Here is a 20,017-nt window from a genome sequence, read left to right on the forward strand (position 1 = left end):
TCATGTGGCTTGCTAAAATTCATATAAAGAATCATATCTCCATCTCAAACCACTGTTCCTTGGAGAATATCCAAATCTTCCTCTGCAGCCAGTTTGCAGTTTGTGTTAGGACAGATCAATGATACCCACCTTGGCTAGAAGTTTTCAGCCTATGGCCCAAGTTACATCCAATTTCCAGGCCTGAAGTATATCCACTCCTTGTAAAATTGTTTTCGATAATAGGAAATTCCATTCATTGATTCCATTTTAATATATTGAATTTTGTCTCATCCACAACATTTTGGAGAGTTTACATGTTATCTAAAAGCCCATGTGGCTCCTAGCCTCCTGTCTCCTTAAATAGCCAGCACTGCTTCCTTCAAAAGCTACCAAGCATGAGTTCCATAAAATATCAATATCTAGGGAGAAAAATCAGAAACATTCATCATTTGCCTGAGTTAAGGACTTTAACCAGACTGATTTGCATACCTCCAGTTCGCTTTTTGATCTCTTGCTATTGTTACTGATGTTTGTTGCTTGTCATGGCACGCATCTCTTTGATGGCTGAGCAAATGTTTTGATATCTCTGCATGCTTGTGGAGGAGTACAAGTGAATGCTGCAATTGTGAAAAAAATTAAAAAGCTTGGAAATCATCTTAATGTACATGTGTTTTAGATAGGGACAATTGCACTGCATAATATAGTTTGAAGCCAGGGTCAGACCCTTTTTTAAAAAATATATATAATTCATTTTATCAGCCTTCCAAGGTTTACAGTGAGTAGAATGAAGAAGCAGTGAGTTGTAAAAATGAGCTGGTTGGGGTTTTTTCTGGAGAGATTTGGGTTGGGTTGGGGAACCATTGCTTATTTATTTGCTTTCTAACTGGTTTTGAGGGGTTTGTTGTTGTTGTTTTTCTGCTGAAAATGAGCAAGGAAATCTTGCCATGTTTTGGGGATAGTTGGTTACTGAATTTTCCGGGTGTGGTTTTGGAGGGTTTTAGAATCAAAAATAACAGGCATATCACATGTAGGAAGGTTTGAGGTTATTACACTGCTTGCAAGTATGTATATATATATATATATATATTGGCTCCTCTTCCTTCCTTCTGCTTTTATCACGTCCATTGCACCTTTTGGAATAAGGTATATTTGTAGAATATATTTTCTCAGTATCTTGCAGCTGAGAGAGCAGAAAATGTGCCCCAGTCTGCTTTACAGTACCAAATGAGGACCTAGCTGTTTATTCTGATATTTAGAATTAAAATCCAGAGCCAGGTTATATGCTTTTCTTGCTTTCAGTGCTCCTCTCTTATCATTCATTCTTTGGTATTCTGTTTTTTTACGTTGTGTTTGCTTGTTTATTTCTTCAATTTATATGGATACCTAACACTATTACCAGCATTACAAAAATTAAAATACAAAGGAGCCAAGAAATATCTAGCCCAAATCACTAATTCAACCAAGAAACAGGTCCCTGAACACAGTTGGGATCCAGGATCTGGCACAGAACCAGGTTTTTAGGGCCTTACAAACAGTCAACAGAGTCAAGGTTATTTCCAGAGGGAGAACATTCCATAAGGTGGGACTATGACCAACAGGTACATCTACTAAGCCAACCAACTGACTTTCTTTGGTCAATGGGACTGAAATACATCCATCCTTGCCTGACCAGATCGGAAGGGTAGAAATAACTGGGTAGAGAAAATCCCTCAAATATCATAATCATAAACCACAAAGAGTTTATGATTAACCGGGACCTTGATTGCATCCAGGTGCACATCTGGCAACCAGTGCAGTACCCCAAGTAGTGGTCCATTTATTATCCATGCTGCTGCATTATGCGTCAGTTGAAGCATTCAAATGCTCTCCAAGAACAGCTCCGTGTAGAGTGCATTGCAGTAATCCAGATGAGAAGTCACAAGAATAGGAGAGAAGTGAATAGTAGCCTCCCTGTCCAGGAGCCAACACAACTGGCACACAAGCTGAAGGTGTGCAAAGGTCTTCTTTGCTGTCGGTGCCACCTGCACTTTGAGCAGAAGCCCTGAGTCTGGCAACATCCCCAGATTGCACACCAGCTCTGTCTGAGGCAGTGTCATTACAAAATTGATTTATACCCAAAATGTAAATGTTTAAGAATGAAAGTGGGAGAGATTTTTCTGTTTATCATGAGGTCTTAATACGTTATTTATATTATTGTTTACATCCCAGATTGATTTATCTATTGGTAGATGGTCTAATGTGCTCTTAATAAAGTGTTAAAGTGTCTTCTTCTTCTTCTTCTTCTTCTTCTTCTTCTTCTTCTTCTTCTTCTTCTTCTTCTTCTTCTTCTTCTTCTTCTTCTTCTTCTTCTTCTTCTTCTTCTTCTTCTCCTCCTCCTCCTCCTCCTCCTCCTCCTCCTCCTCCTCCTCCTCCTCCTCCTTTTCCACTAACTTCAGTGAAGCTTGCTTCTGTGTAGATGGAGTTAATTAAGCAGTCCTGTGGTAAAGGATAAGTAATAACTTTTGCCATCCTTTCCTCAGATTTAACTTTGGCAAACTATAAATAGCTGATTTTCCCAGGAAGTCAAACCTTATTGAAGAATTGATTCCAAAAGGACAAAAAAAAAAAAAACCTGCATGAAAAACACAGCTAGGTGAAGCTTTCTTTCTACAGCAGAATGGAAGATATTCTTCCAAAGAGGAAGAGCTATTCCTTCCCCTAATGCAGAACACAAGAGAAACAAAAAGAAAACTGGCTTTTTAAATATATCTCTGTCTTAGGAGCAGCTTAGGAGAATCCTTTTAACATTTGTTTAAGCAGAATTTCTTGCAAACTGGGTGATTTCTTCCAACGTCTTTTTTTAAAATAGTATATTCTTTTCTTCAAAACAAACCAGTTCCATAATGGCTTTCCGAATTTTGTAAAATGAGGATCTGCACATTTAGATTAACTGGACTAAGTTGAATTGAATTAATTTTTTAAAACATTAAAAATACATAACATACATATTGAACAATTATTCACACAAACAGATGCTACGAAAATACTGTAGAAACTTCATTCATATTCAACAATCTTTTTGTGCATCATTCTGTTTTATACCCCAACTTTATACTTTTAATGTAAAAAGTGTCTTCAATTAGGATACGTCTGCTTTTTCCCTTCATTGCAAGCCTTCCTTCCAGAATTCTGTGCAACATTCTGAGCAGTTGAAATGTCCATAAATATTTTATCATCTCTCATTTTAATATATAGCAACTACAATTGATAGTCCCATAGCTTTGACAGTTTGGTACTCTATATTTATCCAAGTTTTTTTTTCTTTTTTTCTCAAGGTGGGACAGCCTAAATTGCTTCAGATATGAATTTTGTAATTTAATTTTATTTCTGGACTTTCTGTCCACAAATTGCCCTAATAAACTTACTTCAACTTCACAAGTGGTTACCAGTAAAAACAGGTTGTTTAAATATATTTCCCAGATGTGTATGTGCATACATATAAACAGTAAAAAAATTATATACTCTATATTTAAGTGCCATTTTTGCTTGTACATTTTTGACGTTGTAGTTTGTCTTGTTTTGAGCGAATTTCAAAACATGCTGTTAATTTTGCAATTACTGTGACCTGACAAATATGTTTCCACCAACCAGTAATCAAGAATTCATTAATTGTGCTGTATGATTGCTCATATTAATGAATATTTTGAGTTGATAGCCGAATTGGAATTTGCATTATGCTCATCTGAAAATATTTAAAAGCACATTCTTGTTGCACTGCTATTTACAAAGTGAATTCTTTGAGGCAGAGTTTCAAATGGTTGCTAGCATATGGAAGTGAGGAGGCAATAAAATTGCTGTAGGAATAGAGATTAGAGCTGGAATGTACCAAGGTGTAAATATTTGAAATAATTTGTTTAGGAACCTCATTTTGTTTGTAAATAGGTCATGAAAAGGGATGTTTTAAAAAATACTCTCTGTGCAAAGTATTTTGGTCAAAAAATGATAGAAAATAATGTGACATACTCAACACACTTATTCAGATATAATGGGAACACCTAAGAACAAGACTAACTTTTTCCAGAGTTAATCACATCCATCTAAGCAGATTTTAAAATTACAGAGGTTCTTAGTCTGGAAGTTCTTCCCAGGAATTGATGGTGCAGTATTCCAAATAATACTAATAATAGTACACCAAGATGATTCCAGAGTAGTTTGTATTCCATGCTCTTAACACTGTTAGATAAAAATCATAGCATCCTGGCTTCCATGTCTCCTACTATGAGAAGGTTGAATACCTGTAAATTTGACACATCATAGTCATGATACTAAGAGTAAGTTGCGTAAGCTTCATTTAGACCATTAGAGCAGGAGATAAAAATTTATATGGCAGAAGGCATTGGTAATATTCTACTGCTACTTTGACTATATAGTATGTATTGATCGTTATCAATTATTTTTGTTGATTGGTTGATTGATTGATTGATTGATTATTATTTTTTTAGGTTGCCCAAGTCCAGTACAACCCTGGGTAGCTTCACAACTTATCAGTCAAATACTGTAGATCTTATTTATGTATTTCAATTTAGTCAACATCACCGTCCATTTTCTTGGTTTGCTTTAGGAAATAATTTCTTCCAATTCAAGGTTGCTTCCTTTCGGTTTATCTGCTGTACTCACAAAATGGAAAAATAGTAGTTAACGTACATCTTCAACACACCTATTTCTTTATCTCACTGAATGGCTACCAGCTGCCCCGTACTCTGCACAGTTGCATTCCAATGTGCTCAAAACGTCTTGCTAATCTCATCTCACTTTGCTGCCCTCATATTCCTTGAGTGTTCCTACCAGAATACAAAAATTCAAGGGTCATTTCTAGAGCGTCCTGCAGCTTTTTACTTGATATGACTGCAGTGATGGCAGCTATATGGTAGGTTAAAGCTTCCCCAAGGTGACCTCAACTCCTGTTTTTATGCATAATTAAAATAGTAATTTGGATTGTTATTGTCTTTGTCTGAAATTTTATGACCTGTAGTCAGACTTAAAGTCCCATCTAAGTATTGATCAGAATAGACCATGTACCTTTTGACAAATAAGTGTTCCTCCCTATTGTGCATTGAGCAGGCCATACCTAGAATATTGGGTCCACCTCTGGGCATGTCATTGAAAAACTGAAATGTAGGATAAGAAGTCTAGAAGGAAAAACTGTTGGGGAGTAGTAGTTGGAGGTTTTGGCTATGTTTAACTGAGAGGACAGAAGATTTGGGGAAAACTTTTCTTCAAATATCTGAAGAGATGCCATATAGAAGATAGGACAGAATTATCCAAAGTTGCTTTGAAAACAAAGCAAAAAAAAAAATCATTGGGCTAATTTTACAAGGAAATAACTTTTCAGCTAGACATGTTCCCCCCCCTCCCTATAATGAACAGCCCCATATGGGTGCTTCAAAGTTAAAAGAAAGTTTTTTTATATTACGTTTAGTGGTGCTATTGGAATTTTATCCATAGTATAAATAACCCAATAATGTGGTCCTGTTAAAATATATGTAGGTGATCCTAGGATTATGACAGCCATTGGGGTAGAATTTCTGTTGCTAAATGATGCGGTTGTAAAACACAATATCACATGACTGTATCACTTAGTGTTAGCAGTCCAGGCCTCAGGCTTGTGTGAGTCATCAAGTTGGAAGAAGTGGGAGTCCCAAGCAAGGAGTGCTGGGCGGGATGTGCTTGTGCAGCGGGGGGGGGGGGGAGAAGTGCTAGGGACGTGGGTGGGCCAGTGAGGTCCTTCTGCAGACAGATGTCCATGCTATGGAGTATGTATGGATGGGAGGGGGCTATGGGGAGTACGAGATCCCTGGGATCTTGTATTCTGTAGTAAGGATCCTCAGGAGAAAAAGCAGTGTGAGTGGTTTATTGGATTGATTTACAACCATCCCTGCTGTTTTCCTCACTTACTTGTGAGAAGTCAGCAGGGAAGATAGGAATTGGTGATAATTTGACTGCAGGATGCTGCAACTGTTCTAAATGTGAACAATTTGCAAAGGGTCCAAATTGCAATCACGTGACTGTGGGACTTCTACGTGATGGCCAGTTGTCAGTACCTTATCGTAACTTTGATTGGTTGTTGAATGAACAGTCATATCTTGAGCACTACCTGTAAAGGAGTCTGCTTGCATGCAAGTACAGACCAAGCACATATCCCTATCACATTCAAATCAGGAAAATATATAAGTTTAAACCTACAACTATAAATTCATGATATTAAATCTGATGTTCTGGTTAATAGTCAGGAAACGGTAATGTAACATAATCAGATGGTCATTTTGCTTTATCAGATAGAAAAGAGTGCATAGCAGATTTTGCCATTTGTAAAAATGATTTTGAGGACTAAAATCATTCTGTCTGAAATAGACCAAATTATTTATAATAGACAGATGCTCCCAGGAAAGGATGGAATATTTTTAGATCTTCATTTCTAGGTTGCAAACCCCAATTATGAGAAACTTCCAAGAATTTGGAGAGAATTTTTTTACTGAAGTTATTTCCTTCATATCCCAGAAGTACTGAATGTTCTCTTATGGGCAGTTAACTATTAGAACATAGACATTTATAATAATTTTTGTTATTTCAGATTCCCATGATACCACATTCGAACAACTTCTACCCATTATGCAAAATAATCAGGTATATTTTTGTCCAGTGCTTCTTCTTGATTTCCAAAAACCTCATAAAAATTCTCCGTGTGTATGTAGAGAAAAGATTCACATATTCTTCTCCCTCATGCAGCCTTTTACAATATTCCGGAAACTTTTATAAGTGAGAATATGGAAAACATAGAGACTTTCTGCCAGTACAAATGTGATATTCCAGATTTTTTTCCATTTCATTCTTCATAGCATACCTCTCTGAAGGCCAGTCCCCACAATCCTCTTACTGGATTCTGTTCAGGCTGGGCTTCAACAACTCTTGTCCTCCGTTGCACCCAACAAAGAAGACTAAGACAGACTGACACAAGGACAAACATCTGCAAGAGGAGCTTTTCATTGTTCAATACACAAGTGTACAGTGTGTGTGCATGAGAGAGAGAGAGAGAAAACAAGTACACGTGTCCCAGTATAATGTTGCAGGATAATGTTGGGTCGGTCACCGGAACCAGAGGTTTAGTCTTCCGAGCTTTCGGACTCGTGCTGGAGCCCATCCTCAGGGAACTTGTCTCTACCAGATTGTGTGTGTGTATCCATGCTATCCCCAAACACAAAGCAAAGAAATTGAAGGGAAGAGTCTTCGTTGTTCTAATAGGTTGGGGAGGTGCGCGTGGGTACACGTGCATGATATTTTATGTTGAGAAACAGTGTTCAGCTATCCAGTCTCTCATTCATTTGGAATGTGAAGTGATTGCTACTGCTTGCCACATCAATCCCTAAAGGAGCCATTAACCTAAATGTGACTTTTCTTTGTTATTCTCCGGTGGAGTGTATTGAATGAGAAAGCAAACTTCCCAATTCCAGATGGCACAGCCTAAGACCAGAAAACAGCCCAGCCAGGTCTATCATAGAAGCATTGTCTTTGTTTGTGCCCCTGATGTGCTCCTTACGCTCATGGATACTTTAACTAGACCCGGAATTCACTCACATTTTCTCCTAGGTTAGTTTGCAAACCTGGGTTATAGAAATGGGATGGATTACTGGGTTATACTGCTCTTAACCTGTGTGGATATATCTGCAAGTGGTTAATTATGATAGCAGCACTTCTGGTTCTTTAAAAAAGAAAAAAAAAAGGCTGAATTGTCCTTTGGGCTCTGCATATAATCAAATTGCTTAATAAATAATTAACAAAAACATAATGGACAAAGCATTAAAGATGACATCACCATCTACCACTCTTCCACCCTTTGGGTTTTAAGCGTCTGCTCTTTCTCTAAAACACAATTATTTCAAATACTTCCCCAAAAAATCTTTTAACTTACTTCTGTATAATAATTATGACCAGGGCTATAACAATGCTTTCTATCCAAGCATTAAAATATCATGAGAACAATTATGCAAGAGTATACACCACAGCCATCGTATCTTTATTATGGTCATCATTCATTATTTTTAAGATCTCTCTTCTTGGTTGTAGCATTTATTCTCTGAAGCAAACTATTGTCCTATTTATAAGTTGTATATTTGTATTCTTATTTCCCCTTCTGGTTTTGTCATTATTTTTTCCATTCATTTTGCTGTAACCTGTCAATATCTAAATAAAACTGTAGCTAGTTTGTGATTTCCTTGCTTGCTTGCTTGCTTCAAAATGGAGGCAGGAAGAAGGTATCTATTTTCATCAAGATAATGAGAATGTTTTGGTCTTCCTGACCATCTGGAATTGGAAGATCTTAAAAAACAGAAACATTAAATATACAAATATCTGTATATATAAAAGTCAACAAATGCACACACACACACAAAAAAAATGTATCCGTGAACAGTGAAGTGCCCAGACACTTACAAGAAATCAAAGTTTTTAAATAGAGTTTGTTTTCACCCCTGGAAAGAATTGTTAGGGAAAAAAAAAAACTCTGCTTATTAGTAAACAAATGTTAAGTAAATTAAGTTTTGGCATATTTACTAAGTTTACTGTAGTCACAAATATGCGGAGCACTAAAAAAGAGATAGCCCAACTCCCCAAATGCATGCACACTGCTTTGGTGGTCTTGGGCTGATCTGGATTTTTACTAGTTATTTTGAGCTTCTCAAAAAAAAAAACAGCAGGTTTAGTACCCTGGGATATGTTTAGAACTTTCAGTGCTTTTGAGTCATGCTTTTGAAATTCCATTTCTAGCCTTGGGAACAAAGGAATGATTTGATGCTTTCTTTCATTGTTCCGTTAATGTTTGAACTCTACTTCCATATAATAGAGCATTTTCAAGACGTTTTAAAAATTACATTCATGATATTACAATTCTTCCAGATATATACAGTATGCCTTACAGAGCATTGACTTTCAGTGACAGCAGATATGATATTGTACATAGTATTTGTTTTTCCTTTCCAAGTTCAGAAACTCTGCTCCAGCTTAAATGTATTCCACATATTGGTATCTATGCTGTCTGGTGTAAAGATAGTCCCCAATTTACAACTGGTTGCTTAGTAACTGTTTAAAGTTACAACCCCCCCCCCCCCAAAAAAATACTGATGGTCCGGTAGCTGCCTCCCACATCCAGTCACATGACCACATTTTGGGCAGTTGGCAACCAGCCTGCATTTACAGCTGTTTGCAGCATCCCATAATCAGTTGAGCGTGAGTGACATTTTAGCTGAAAACCAACATTTACTTCTGGTTTCTGGCAAAAACGCTCACACTGAGCAATGGATTTGCTTAATGACTGCCACAAAAACAGGTCATAAAAACTGGCAGGCTCCATCACAGTCGTACGTTGAAGACTAACTGCATATGTATCTCTCCTGTCGGCTCCTATTTTATTTCTTACAGCTTGTTTCATTCATATTTTCTGCCAGAAATCCTCATCCCTGTGGTGATGAATTTATGGGTTGAGGCTAAGGAAGTATGAGCAGATAGAAAGTTCTGCAGTGACAAGGGATTTGGGGAGTAAATTGCATGTGCATTCTGCTATTAATATGGTTAGAAGGACCAACATGATTGTATGCCTTCCATAGGATAATAATATTTGTCTATTCAAAATAATATAATCAAGAAGAAACATTCTGATCTAGGTTTTTGTTCTCTCTTGCATACCAGTTTATTCAATCATGTGCGATTCCATTCTTCATTTTAAAATAGTACAGATTAAATTCAAATTTGCATTCATTTGTAGTACAGACTAAATTCAAGTTAGTTATAATAATCATGTAAGTCCCATTGTTTGGGTTTTTAAATCGAGTATGATGTACAGATAAATTCAGATTTCCAGGGCCAGATAGATTTCATGTCAGGAATGGAAGAAATTGTCTGTTGAATAGATGCAGCCTAACCTAAGCACTTTATTTTATTTTTTTTCAATCTACCATATTTCATTCTTGAACAGTGTGCTAGGGCATGCAGTAATATCAAACTTCAGAATGTATGTCTTCTCTTTCACTGTGAAATCATTTCCCTGAGGTCAGCAGATTCATTGGCTTCCAGAGATTCAAGTCCCAAGAGAAGGCATGTTCAGAAAAGTGCTTCTACAGCTTTTTTCACATTGGAAAGCAGAGGCAGTAAAAGATAATACAGAGGGGTGAAAATGTGTGATAGATAAATAGATGATAGATAGATAGATAGATAGATAGATAGATAGATAGATAGATGATAGGTAGGTAGGTAGGTAGATGATTGATAGATAGATAGATAGATAGACAGACAGACAGACAGACAGACAGACAGACACAGATGATAGGTAGGTAGGTAGATGGGTGGATGGTTGGTAGGTAGACAGACAGACAGACAGACAGGTAGGTAGGTAGATGATAGGTAGGTAGATGGTAGGTAGGTAGGTAGGTAGATAGATAGATAGATAGATAGATAGATAGATAGATAGATAGATAGATAGATAGATATGACCAGCGCTTTCTGCCTTCTTGCAACAATGGAAACAAACGGGATTGAGCCAGTGTAGTACAATTAAGGTATCAGACCAGGATACTCAGGAAGATTCAGTTTCATTGTCAACCACAGATGCTCACTAGGTGACTTGGCCCAAACTATGTCTAAAGTTCCTTGTGGTTGGAAAAAACTGGAGGAGGCTATAAAACAGATGGTTCATAAAATTTAATGTTTCTCTGGTAGTGTGCTAATGGCATACCTTTTCATCTAAAATCTGATGTATGTTCCATTGTTCCTAAGGGGTTCCAAATATGTCTTGTGTTTCCCATGAAGATCATGATTCCGTCTATTTGTTTATTTTTTCCAAAAAGAATTTTTCTTAAGAAAATAACTGAATAAAAAGCTGGAATACCTTAGTAAAATTGTGAGCCTTTAATATCTTATTTAGTAGACTTTTACCACAAAATTGCAATTTAGTTGGCAAAAGATATCCTGAGTGACAAGTTCTCCTTCTGTTTTGTGAATATATCTCTGGATTTATAATGGATGGGAATACTAGGGTGGGCCTTTTAAGTGTATACTCCCAGTATTTGAATTCATTGAAAAGGGGAGACAGGTGTGTGATCCCTCAATTGGAGAGGTTTCCATAGAGAAAATTTTAGTCATTTTATCATGTACTAGACAAACCGTGACCTGTTGGGTCATAGTTTCAAAGACATTTCCTGATCTAAAAAAGAAACAGAATGGCAGGCAGGCAAAAATAGTGGAAGTGGAGGAGACTTTTGACTTCCTGCCATCTTCCCCATTGACTTTCCTTGTGGGAATCTGGCAGGGCTCATTGGAAACGATGATCACATGACCATGGATGACTGGCAGTGATACGGAAAATTTGGCCCTAACTTTGCCAAACTTCAGTCCTACAGTAGTTATGGGTTCCAGATTTTGGGCTCATTTTTTATAAAATAATCCATTTGAGTCACATTTTCAAAAATTGTTTCCCTACGATGCACTGTTTTATCCAATCAAAGGTTACAGAAGGAAAGTTTTGGTAGCAGATTCAATGTTTGCTAAAGTAGGTTTTAACTACTACAGCCATATACCAATAAAGAGAATCATACAGTGGTGCTGTACAGTTTAACAAATTTAAAAAGTCTAATTCTTGGAAAGATATTAGTGCATTTAACTTTTTGTTCTCATTCTTTCTGTCCATAGGTTTATGCCCCTTCTGCAAGCACTGCCGATTACAATCGGGATTCGCCCGGCTATCCATCCTCAAAACCACCAGCCAGCACTTTTCCTAGTTCTTTCTTCATGCAAGGTAGGATGTTATCATAGAAGGGATTTTCTGATGCATGTCCTTAAGGGTCAGTGGACAGGACGCTGAAGTCCTGAGCTCAGTTCTTTGTTTTCAGAGTTTCCTGCCAGATGGACAATTCCAGGCAATCTTGATTTCTCTTTCAAAGCTAAGGGATAACATAGTAGCATGCCAGACAGATAAAGGACGATCAAGGCCACAAGACATATTGCGGATTTGAAAGGGATCTTTTAATAAACATTTTGTACAGTCGGTTTTGCTGCCAAATTCGAATTCACAATATGCAACATTGCTTACTTTGTTGCTCTTCCAAATGTTTACGGAAGAGAACATATTTGGTAGTGAAATAATAGTATTAGTGCCACTTTGAATTCAGACACACAGACTCCTACATAGATAATGTCCTCATGATTTGATGCAAACATAAATTGTTGGGCTTTTGGGATGAAATGGAGCTGTGCCTTACCCAGATTTTAGCATTCATTGGGAGGGATGGTAAACATGGAGAAAAATGTGTCCGTATGCCTCTTCCTCCCACTTGAAATTAAGGAGTGGTAAGTTCTGAAATGCAGCATTCAGAACTCTGAACAGCAATGGAGCATAATAGTGCTCAAGAAATAACGATAGGTTTAATTTTCTCTAGTGGAAATACTTGATTACAGATATTTTCAGCAAGATGTGCCAAACAATTTGATGCATGCTGTAAGTCTAATCATATTCAGTGGGCCTTACTGTCCTTCGGCATGGTTTGAAGCCCTAGTTTTGGTTACACTCAAAAATATTTTGTATAAAAAGAGCTAATGGGATGAACGTGTTCAGTTCTTTGCATTCACTTCAAAGAATTACCTTATAATACTACCCTGTTTCCCCCAAAATAAGACATCCCCTGATAATAAGCCCAATCGGGCTTTTGAGTGCATGGCAATAAGGCCAAGCACTTATTTCAGAGTTCAAAAAAATATAAGACAGGGTCTTATTTTCGAGGAAACACGGTAGGTCAAATAGTTTGTAGCCTTGATAGTACAGTGGTTAGTGCACCCTGTTATTAACACAGCTGCCTGCAATTTCTGCTGGTTCGAATCTCTCCAAGGTTCAAGGTTGACTCAGCCTTCCATCCTTTCTAAGGTAGGTGAAATGAGGACCCGGTTTGTGGGGGCAATAAGCTGACTTTGTATAAAATATACAAAAGAATGAAGGCTATTGCTTAACGCATTGTAAGCCGCCCTGAGTCTCCGGAGAAGGGCAGCATATAAATCAAATTTAAAAAAAAAAATATTCAATTGATAGAGCAATTAAATTGATCAGAAAAATCCAAGGTGTAATCAGTCACACATGGAGATGAGTTTTCAGTCACCTTAAATAGAATTTCAGAAATGAGATTTTACATGTAAACCAATCATTGATGGAGAAAAAAAAAACGATATTAAAAAAACTTTATATTCCACAGCTGTATTTATTAATAATAATATTGCTTGAGCTCCATGAAAATTCCACAAACCAACTTTTCTCATATGTCCATTGGCCATTGGCAGGGAGTTACAAATCAATACAACTGGAAAGAAACAGGTGGGAAAATTTGCAAGAATTTTAATTTGTCTCATCTAGTCTCATTGCCCTTCCTTATGGAATGGCTTCTTGTCTCTTAAATTAGGTGCGGATTTTATTTTTGTCCTTTAAATTGTAGGTCCTTATAGGGGAGGGGGTGGCATAAAAATGTAATAAGAAAATAAATTAAATAAATAAAAATAACTGCATTTTTCTTTGAATCATTTTTCCTTAATTGACTTTGAATTTTAAATCTTCTCAGTTATAATTAAGCTTCAAGTATAATTGGGGGCATTTGCCAATGCTTTTCTCCCTTTGAGCTTTTCTGATTCAGTTCATTTATTGTTATCCATTAGCTAAGTTTCATTTTGTAATATATGAACAGTGTTTTGTGTGTTTATGCAAACATACTTATACAACTTTTTACCACTAATACAGTAAAAAATTTTTTAAAAAAAATCAAGATAGAAATCAATAGAATAATAAGACGGTTGGGGGGGAAACAAAAACAGCAAAGAAACCAAATTATTACCATGTTTCCCCAAAAATAAGACATCCCCTGATAATAAGCCCTCCCCTAAAATAAACCCTCTCCCCAAAATACCCCCCCCCAATATTTAAATGCATGCACAGCCGGTCCCCGGCATTTCCTCTGGTTAGAGTTAGGGAGACAGAGCTGGAAATCAGGTAAGATTGCAAGAGGAGTCCCATCTTGCTCCACGCCCCAAAATAATAATACCTCCCCGAAAATAAAGCCAACCACTTATTTTGGAGTTCAAAAAAATATAAGACAGGGTCTTATTTTCGGGGAAACGGTAGAATTTTGGCTCAACCATATATAGGATATCAGGTAAGGCAAAACTATTTTTGTAGATGTCTATGGAGATTCTCAGTCATCCAGGTCATGGTTGTCTCAAAGGTGTTTTTTTTTCAAGGGGCGACTGGACTTTCTGGTTTTTCTTTGAAGATGTTTTGTTTTTCATCCAAGAAGCTTCTTCAGCTCTGACTGGATGGTGGGGAAGGGAAGGATCCTTTCATTCCCCACCATCCTGTCAGAGCTGAAGAAGCTTCTTGGATGAGAAGTGAACCATCTTCAAAGAAAAACCAGAAAGTCCAGTCACCTCTTGAAAAAAAGCACCTTTGGGATATTTTTGTAGATATTTTAATTTCTCAGAAGTTTCTTGCTTATCTTCTCTGTTGCATCTCTGTAGAAAAGATATCAGACACTTTTATTAGCTGATAACTGATGTTATGAATGTTCTGGTAAATACTTTTTTCATTCTAGAGAATAACTTTTTTTTCACCTTTTACAGCAATCATTGTCACCTAATTAACTTGACAGGAAATAGGTTCAGAACCAACTTCATTAATGAATTAGAATTCATTTCGATCAGATGTGTTGATAGTTCCTAACCTTAGCTTGATATACAAATACAACAGAGTGAAAAAGGAAGGCCAGAAGTAGAACGATAAACTGTATGATTTCATGTCAGGCTTTTAAAAAGAATGAATATTCTTTATGAATAAAACTTACTGCAAGCAAGAAAATTACCAATAGCAGAGATGAAATATAATATCTTTTTAAAACAAAATGATTAAGGGGAAAAACAAAAATAAAATTTAAATAAACAGTTTTTTGTGGGACTTATTCACATAATACTTATTCACTAAACTTATCCCGTGATAACCCATTGTGTTTCATTCAGGGGTACTAGCTTCTTTAAATGTTGTGTTTCTTTTGCTGCTTCCTTTTGTTAAAGTGTAGAAGGTTTGTTTACCACTATTGTTCCCAACATTTATTCATTGCTTGGCGTTTTAGAGACTGACTCTGAGTAGCTTACAATCCCTACATATAGTATTTAGAATTAAAGCCCCCAAAATGTAACTTAAACAAAAATAGTTCATAATCTACAACATCACCAGTATCATGTCAGCTTCATATTACCTCCTGGGTCTACTTTCCTGGGAGTAAAATGCAGCCTTTCATAAGAAAAGGAAGAGGAGACATAAACAATCAAAAGACAGCAGCTTATCATATAAACAAGGATTCAGCCCAGGTGGCCAGAAATTTAGGAAGAAGCACTTCAGATACTTCAAAAAGACTCCACCTTAATGAAAGCGCTATGAAGGAGGGTGGAAAATTTCTTTTGCAGTTTTTGACATTCTGTATATACCCCCAAACTTGCAATAAACAGAACTTGCTGAAATCTGTGTTTCCTTGATTTTGCCCAGCTGGTGGGGGACTGTGTCATGTTTCCCTCACTCTCAACTTTCACTGAAAGTTCAGAAAAAAGCAGAGATCAATAGTATTGAAGGTACATGAGAGATCCAGTAGGACCATGACAAGACATCGTTATAAGGCATCAACAATAGCAACCAATGCAATCGCATTCCAACTTCCAACATATCAGAATCCTAACTGAAAAGTGTGCTATCGCTTCTTATTCCCCAAGTTTGGTTTTCCAGTCTCAACAAAGTATCTCTTTTCAACTGTTGGCCAAATTTGCCTTCATGGTCCCCAGTCTATATCTTGATAATAATGGAACGTGGACACTTTGCTGTTCTTACTGCCATCCTGTATGTTTGAAGTTGAGTTTATAAATATTTTCAGTCGTATTTTCTCTTGTATGTAATTGTCACTCTAGGCATCCCATGTACTGCTTCATCTCCCAAAGCTTCTCAGTGGAGGATGGAGCCCCTAGATGGAAAATAGAAGAGGCTCCTTATGAACAATCTTGCTAAGAGGCACAGCCACCTCCATATTTCAAGGTTCAATTAGAACCCAACCAAGACCACAAGAAAGTCCTCAACCATCCTCTAGAAAGCACATGTATCCATTAGATATCCAAGGCAGACCAATCAAATGGCTAGATTCTCCTTGCAGTGGTCAGTGGTGCAAGGAAAGTCCATGTTGGAAGTTTCTCAAAAGGCAGAACATTGATAAAAAAATATATTATCCCACTATATTGAAACAGCTTTATGGAAATTTATAATTAATGTGTCTATCAGTAACTGTTAGCCATGTTAGCTAAATGAATTCAGTTATAATCTATATAGTGATTAGAGTATTTGAATCTAATGGACAAGCTTCCATGTAGATGCTCATTTAATTAGCCAACTCAGTGTTGCTCATTTAATTAGCCAACTCAGGCTTTGGGCAAGTTACTATTTCTTAGTCTAACCAAAGATATATATTCTGTTGTTCTGATGAAAAAAATAAATGGAAGGGGGGATTAGCGTATGTTACTGAATACCAGGTAATTAGAACAAATAGCAATGGGAAGCTATCACTTTCACATCATCTTTGTAATCTAGCCAAGGTATATCTCACTGGTCACTCTTGGGATGAGTAATCTTTCCAGAACTTTAATCAGAACCAGCAAAACATCTTGCACAGTTTTTTTTTTTATTTTTTTAAAAAATGGGAGATCAGTTTCTTTAATGCTGATCAGGTTTACACACTATGGACTTCAAAGGGAATTCCAGCTTTAAAAATTAGAACGTGCTAAAAGTATCACACTTCATACACATTTTGGAAGTGATGCCTCTCAGTGGGCAAACATATACCAGTTACATTATACATAATGACAAAAGTACAGATAGTCCTCGACTTACAACAGTTCATTCAGTGACCGTTCGAAGTTAACAACGGCACTGAAAAAAGCGATTTACGACTGTTTTTCGCACTTACGACCGTTGTAGCATCCCCCGTGGACATGTGATCAAAATTCAGATGCTTGGTAACTGCTTCATATTTGTGACGGTTGCAGTGTCGTGGGGTCATGTGATCACATTATGTGACTTTCTGATAAGCAAAGTCAATGGGGAAGGCAGGTTCACTTAACTACTGTGTTACTAACTTAACAACTGCAACTGTGTTAAGAACTGTGGCAAGAAAGGTCGTAAAATGGAGCAAAATGTTTCACTTAGCAATATAAATTTTGGACTCAATTGTGATCATAGGTTGAGGACTACCTGTATACTTTTAAAGAAATTGCACCCATTTTTCTGTGTTAGAGAAGTCAGTTATATCCCAGCTACATTTATTGTTGGTCAGCTCCTTATTTAAATTTTAGATGGTTACCTCCTTATCCAGTCAAAATCTTTTGAGAAAATTGTTTCATGCTGCCCATTATGACCCAGTGTTTTGATATAGATTTATTAAAGATAGAGAGTAGACATGGATTGATGCTTCCAACTTAAAGTTAAAGATTACTTTCTGTATAGCCTAGCTCCCTCAGTGCTTGCTAACAGTTTGCTGTCATGAAAGTAGAGATCAAAGAGAAGATGCTTCAGATTTGTCGATTGTTGATTTGAGTTTTGGGTTATGTTCAAATAAATTTGCAGCAAGGCAGAAACTATTAGATTCCAATGACCAGACAGAGCTTCACATTTGACCCACAAATATGATATGCAACCATACTTCCAACTTTTAAACTGTGTTTATGCTTCCTTGATTTAATTTCCTTCAAGAATATTGGAAGGCAGCTTCAAGAACATCCCCCAGAGTCTTAAATTTTACCCTTGTGGCTTATACCATTGAAAGTTTGACTTTATTGTACTTTCCATGTGGACAAATATAACTGCAGAATATTCTTGGATCGCCAGATAAGTAGTACATTAGATAGCTTCTGGATAATCAAAACTCAAATAACACACTCCCGATTGTTTTGTTAATCTATGAAACCAGGCACCAATTTATTGTCAAGAAGAAAATAGCTGTGTTTATGCCTTATCTTAAAATAGCTCATAATGTATTTTACTCTAAAATTGATTGCAAATTAATGAGTTCAGTTTAGTTGATCCTTGTATTTCGATCTATAACCATAATACCATAATGAAGTTTTAGTTTTCTCTCAACTCTTCCCCTAAACCAATTATCTGAGTTCAAAAAAATAAGGGTTCATCAACTGAAAAATGGAAAAGACAAAATTCCGGAGACAAATTTCTTTTTAAGTTTAAATATGTATCTTTTCCAATTAGATCTTGTGGGTAAATGTCTGTCTACAGGAAAACCCAAAGGTGCTTTTTCAAGAGGCAACTGGTATTTCTGTTTTTTCTTTGAAGACGTTTCAGAGCTAAAGAAGCTTCTTGGATGAGAAGCGAAATGTCTTCAAAGAAAAAAAAAATCAGAAAGTCCAGTTGCCTCTTGAAAAAGCACCTTTGGGACAACCATGACCTAAATGACTAAGAATCTCTACAGGAAAAGTTTCTGAGCATCTCCCTAAATCATAGATATCTCTGTTCTGATTCATAAATATTTTATATATGACATTGGGATATGAAGTTGGCCAACAAGTCACGTCCTGGAATCAAAATATTTGTGTATTTATGTGCTAAAATAAAACCCCAGAATCTACTTAGACTCTTATTTAAATGCTCTTTAAAAAAAAACATGTTAGGTTCCAGTTTTATCAAGCAAGGATTAATAACAATATAGGTCACAACTATGTGGGCTTCTGATAAAAATAGAACAAATGTTTTAAAAATTGCACAAAATATCTCTGACTAATCGGTGGTGATTTCAGAAACGTCATTTGCACTCCTGTTTAGAAAACTTTTTTTTTTTAAATCATGCTCATGTAGTTGCATAAGATTAGTGTGCCTCCTATATGACGAAGGATGATAACACGGTTTCCCCACTTGTGATTGCTGTCTTTTATTGTAAAGTGCTATCCGACACTGTGACACGTAAGGCGTTCATCAAACCCCGTTAGAATGCTAATTTTAACATTTACTAAAAACACAACCTCAGAATGTTAGTCAGAGAACCGAGTGTTCAGAGAAGCTACATTTTCTTTTGTACGTTTTACAGACGGCCACCATAGCAGTGATCCGTGGAACTCATCCAGTGGAATGAATCCTCCTGGATATGGAGGCATGTTGAGCAATTCATCTCATCTTCCACAGTCCAGTAGCTATTGCAGTCTTCATCCTCACGACCGCTTGGTAAGGCTACTACATCAGCACTACATGTCAATCTGTGTGCGCCACAAATATAGAAGATAAAACTGTTAAACCAATTTAAACCACTTTTCTCTCACTCATGTTTATCTCTGTTGGAAGAGAAGAACCATGGATTTCACTGCTTAAAAGAAAACCATTTGGCAAAAGCAGAATTACAAATGAAGAAATCTGGTGTCTTTTCATGGACAACACGCACAGAGAGAGAGAGGCAGACACCTCTGTACATTTCATGGTTTAAAAATAAAATCTCTTTTTTCCCCACATGTGTGAGACTTTAAATCCTAATTGCAAAACGAGGAGGAGGCCAAGCAGAGCTAACTCTATACAGCAGAACCCTGTCTTGAGAACGCTTTCTTTTTTTTCTTTTTCCTTTGAAGACGCTTCTTTGCGTGACAATCTTTAAAACGGCCTCCCCTGACATAAATGTGAACAATTTTTACAGCCTTACAATGAAGTTTTGTTCTTTGATCCACTGTTCTTATGTTCTGCTGGGCTTCTGGTACAGGTCATGCTGTACCTTAATGCCTATGGGTCTCTCAGCTACATATCAAAGATTTTAAGATGAAACAAGGGTTCAACCCCCAAAAAAGTCCCCCTGGGACAGTGGTCTGCAACCTTAACCACTCAAAGGCTATTTGGACCCATTTCCCACAGAAAAGAAAACACAGGGCACCACAAAGCCTGAGTGGGCGTGGCCAACTTGATGTCAAT

At 36.8% G+C, this 20,017-nt stretch overlaps 1 protein-coding gene across 3 annotated transcripts in view; it reads left to right on the forward strand.

Annotated features, from left to right (window-relative positions):
* TCF4 (transcription factor 4) overlaps positions 1–20,017 on the forward strand; it is a 413,612-nt gene that overhangs the window by 337,319 nt on the left and 56,276 nt on the right. For all 3 annotated transcript variants that reach the window (XM_070938928.1, XM_070938929.1, XM_070938930.1), the window contains 2 exons: positions 11,692–11,797; positions 19,155–19,288. In XM_070938928.1, the coding sequence (XP_070795029.1) occupies positions 11,692–11,797; positions 19,155–19,288 (240 nt within the window). The remainder of the gene's footprint in view (positions 1–11,691; positions 11,798–19,154; positions 19,289–20,017) is intronic.

This window comes from Pituophis catenifer, unplaced genomic scaffold (assembly GCF_029215685.1).
Source record: "Pituophis catenifer annectens isolate HBS135680 unplaced genomic scaffold, rPitCat1.0.hap2 SCAF_2, whole genome shotgun sequence".
NCBI lineage: Eukaryota > Metazoa > Chordata > Lepidosauria > Squamata > Colubridae > Pituophis > Pituophis catenifer.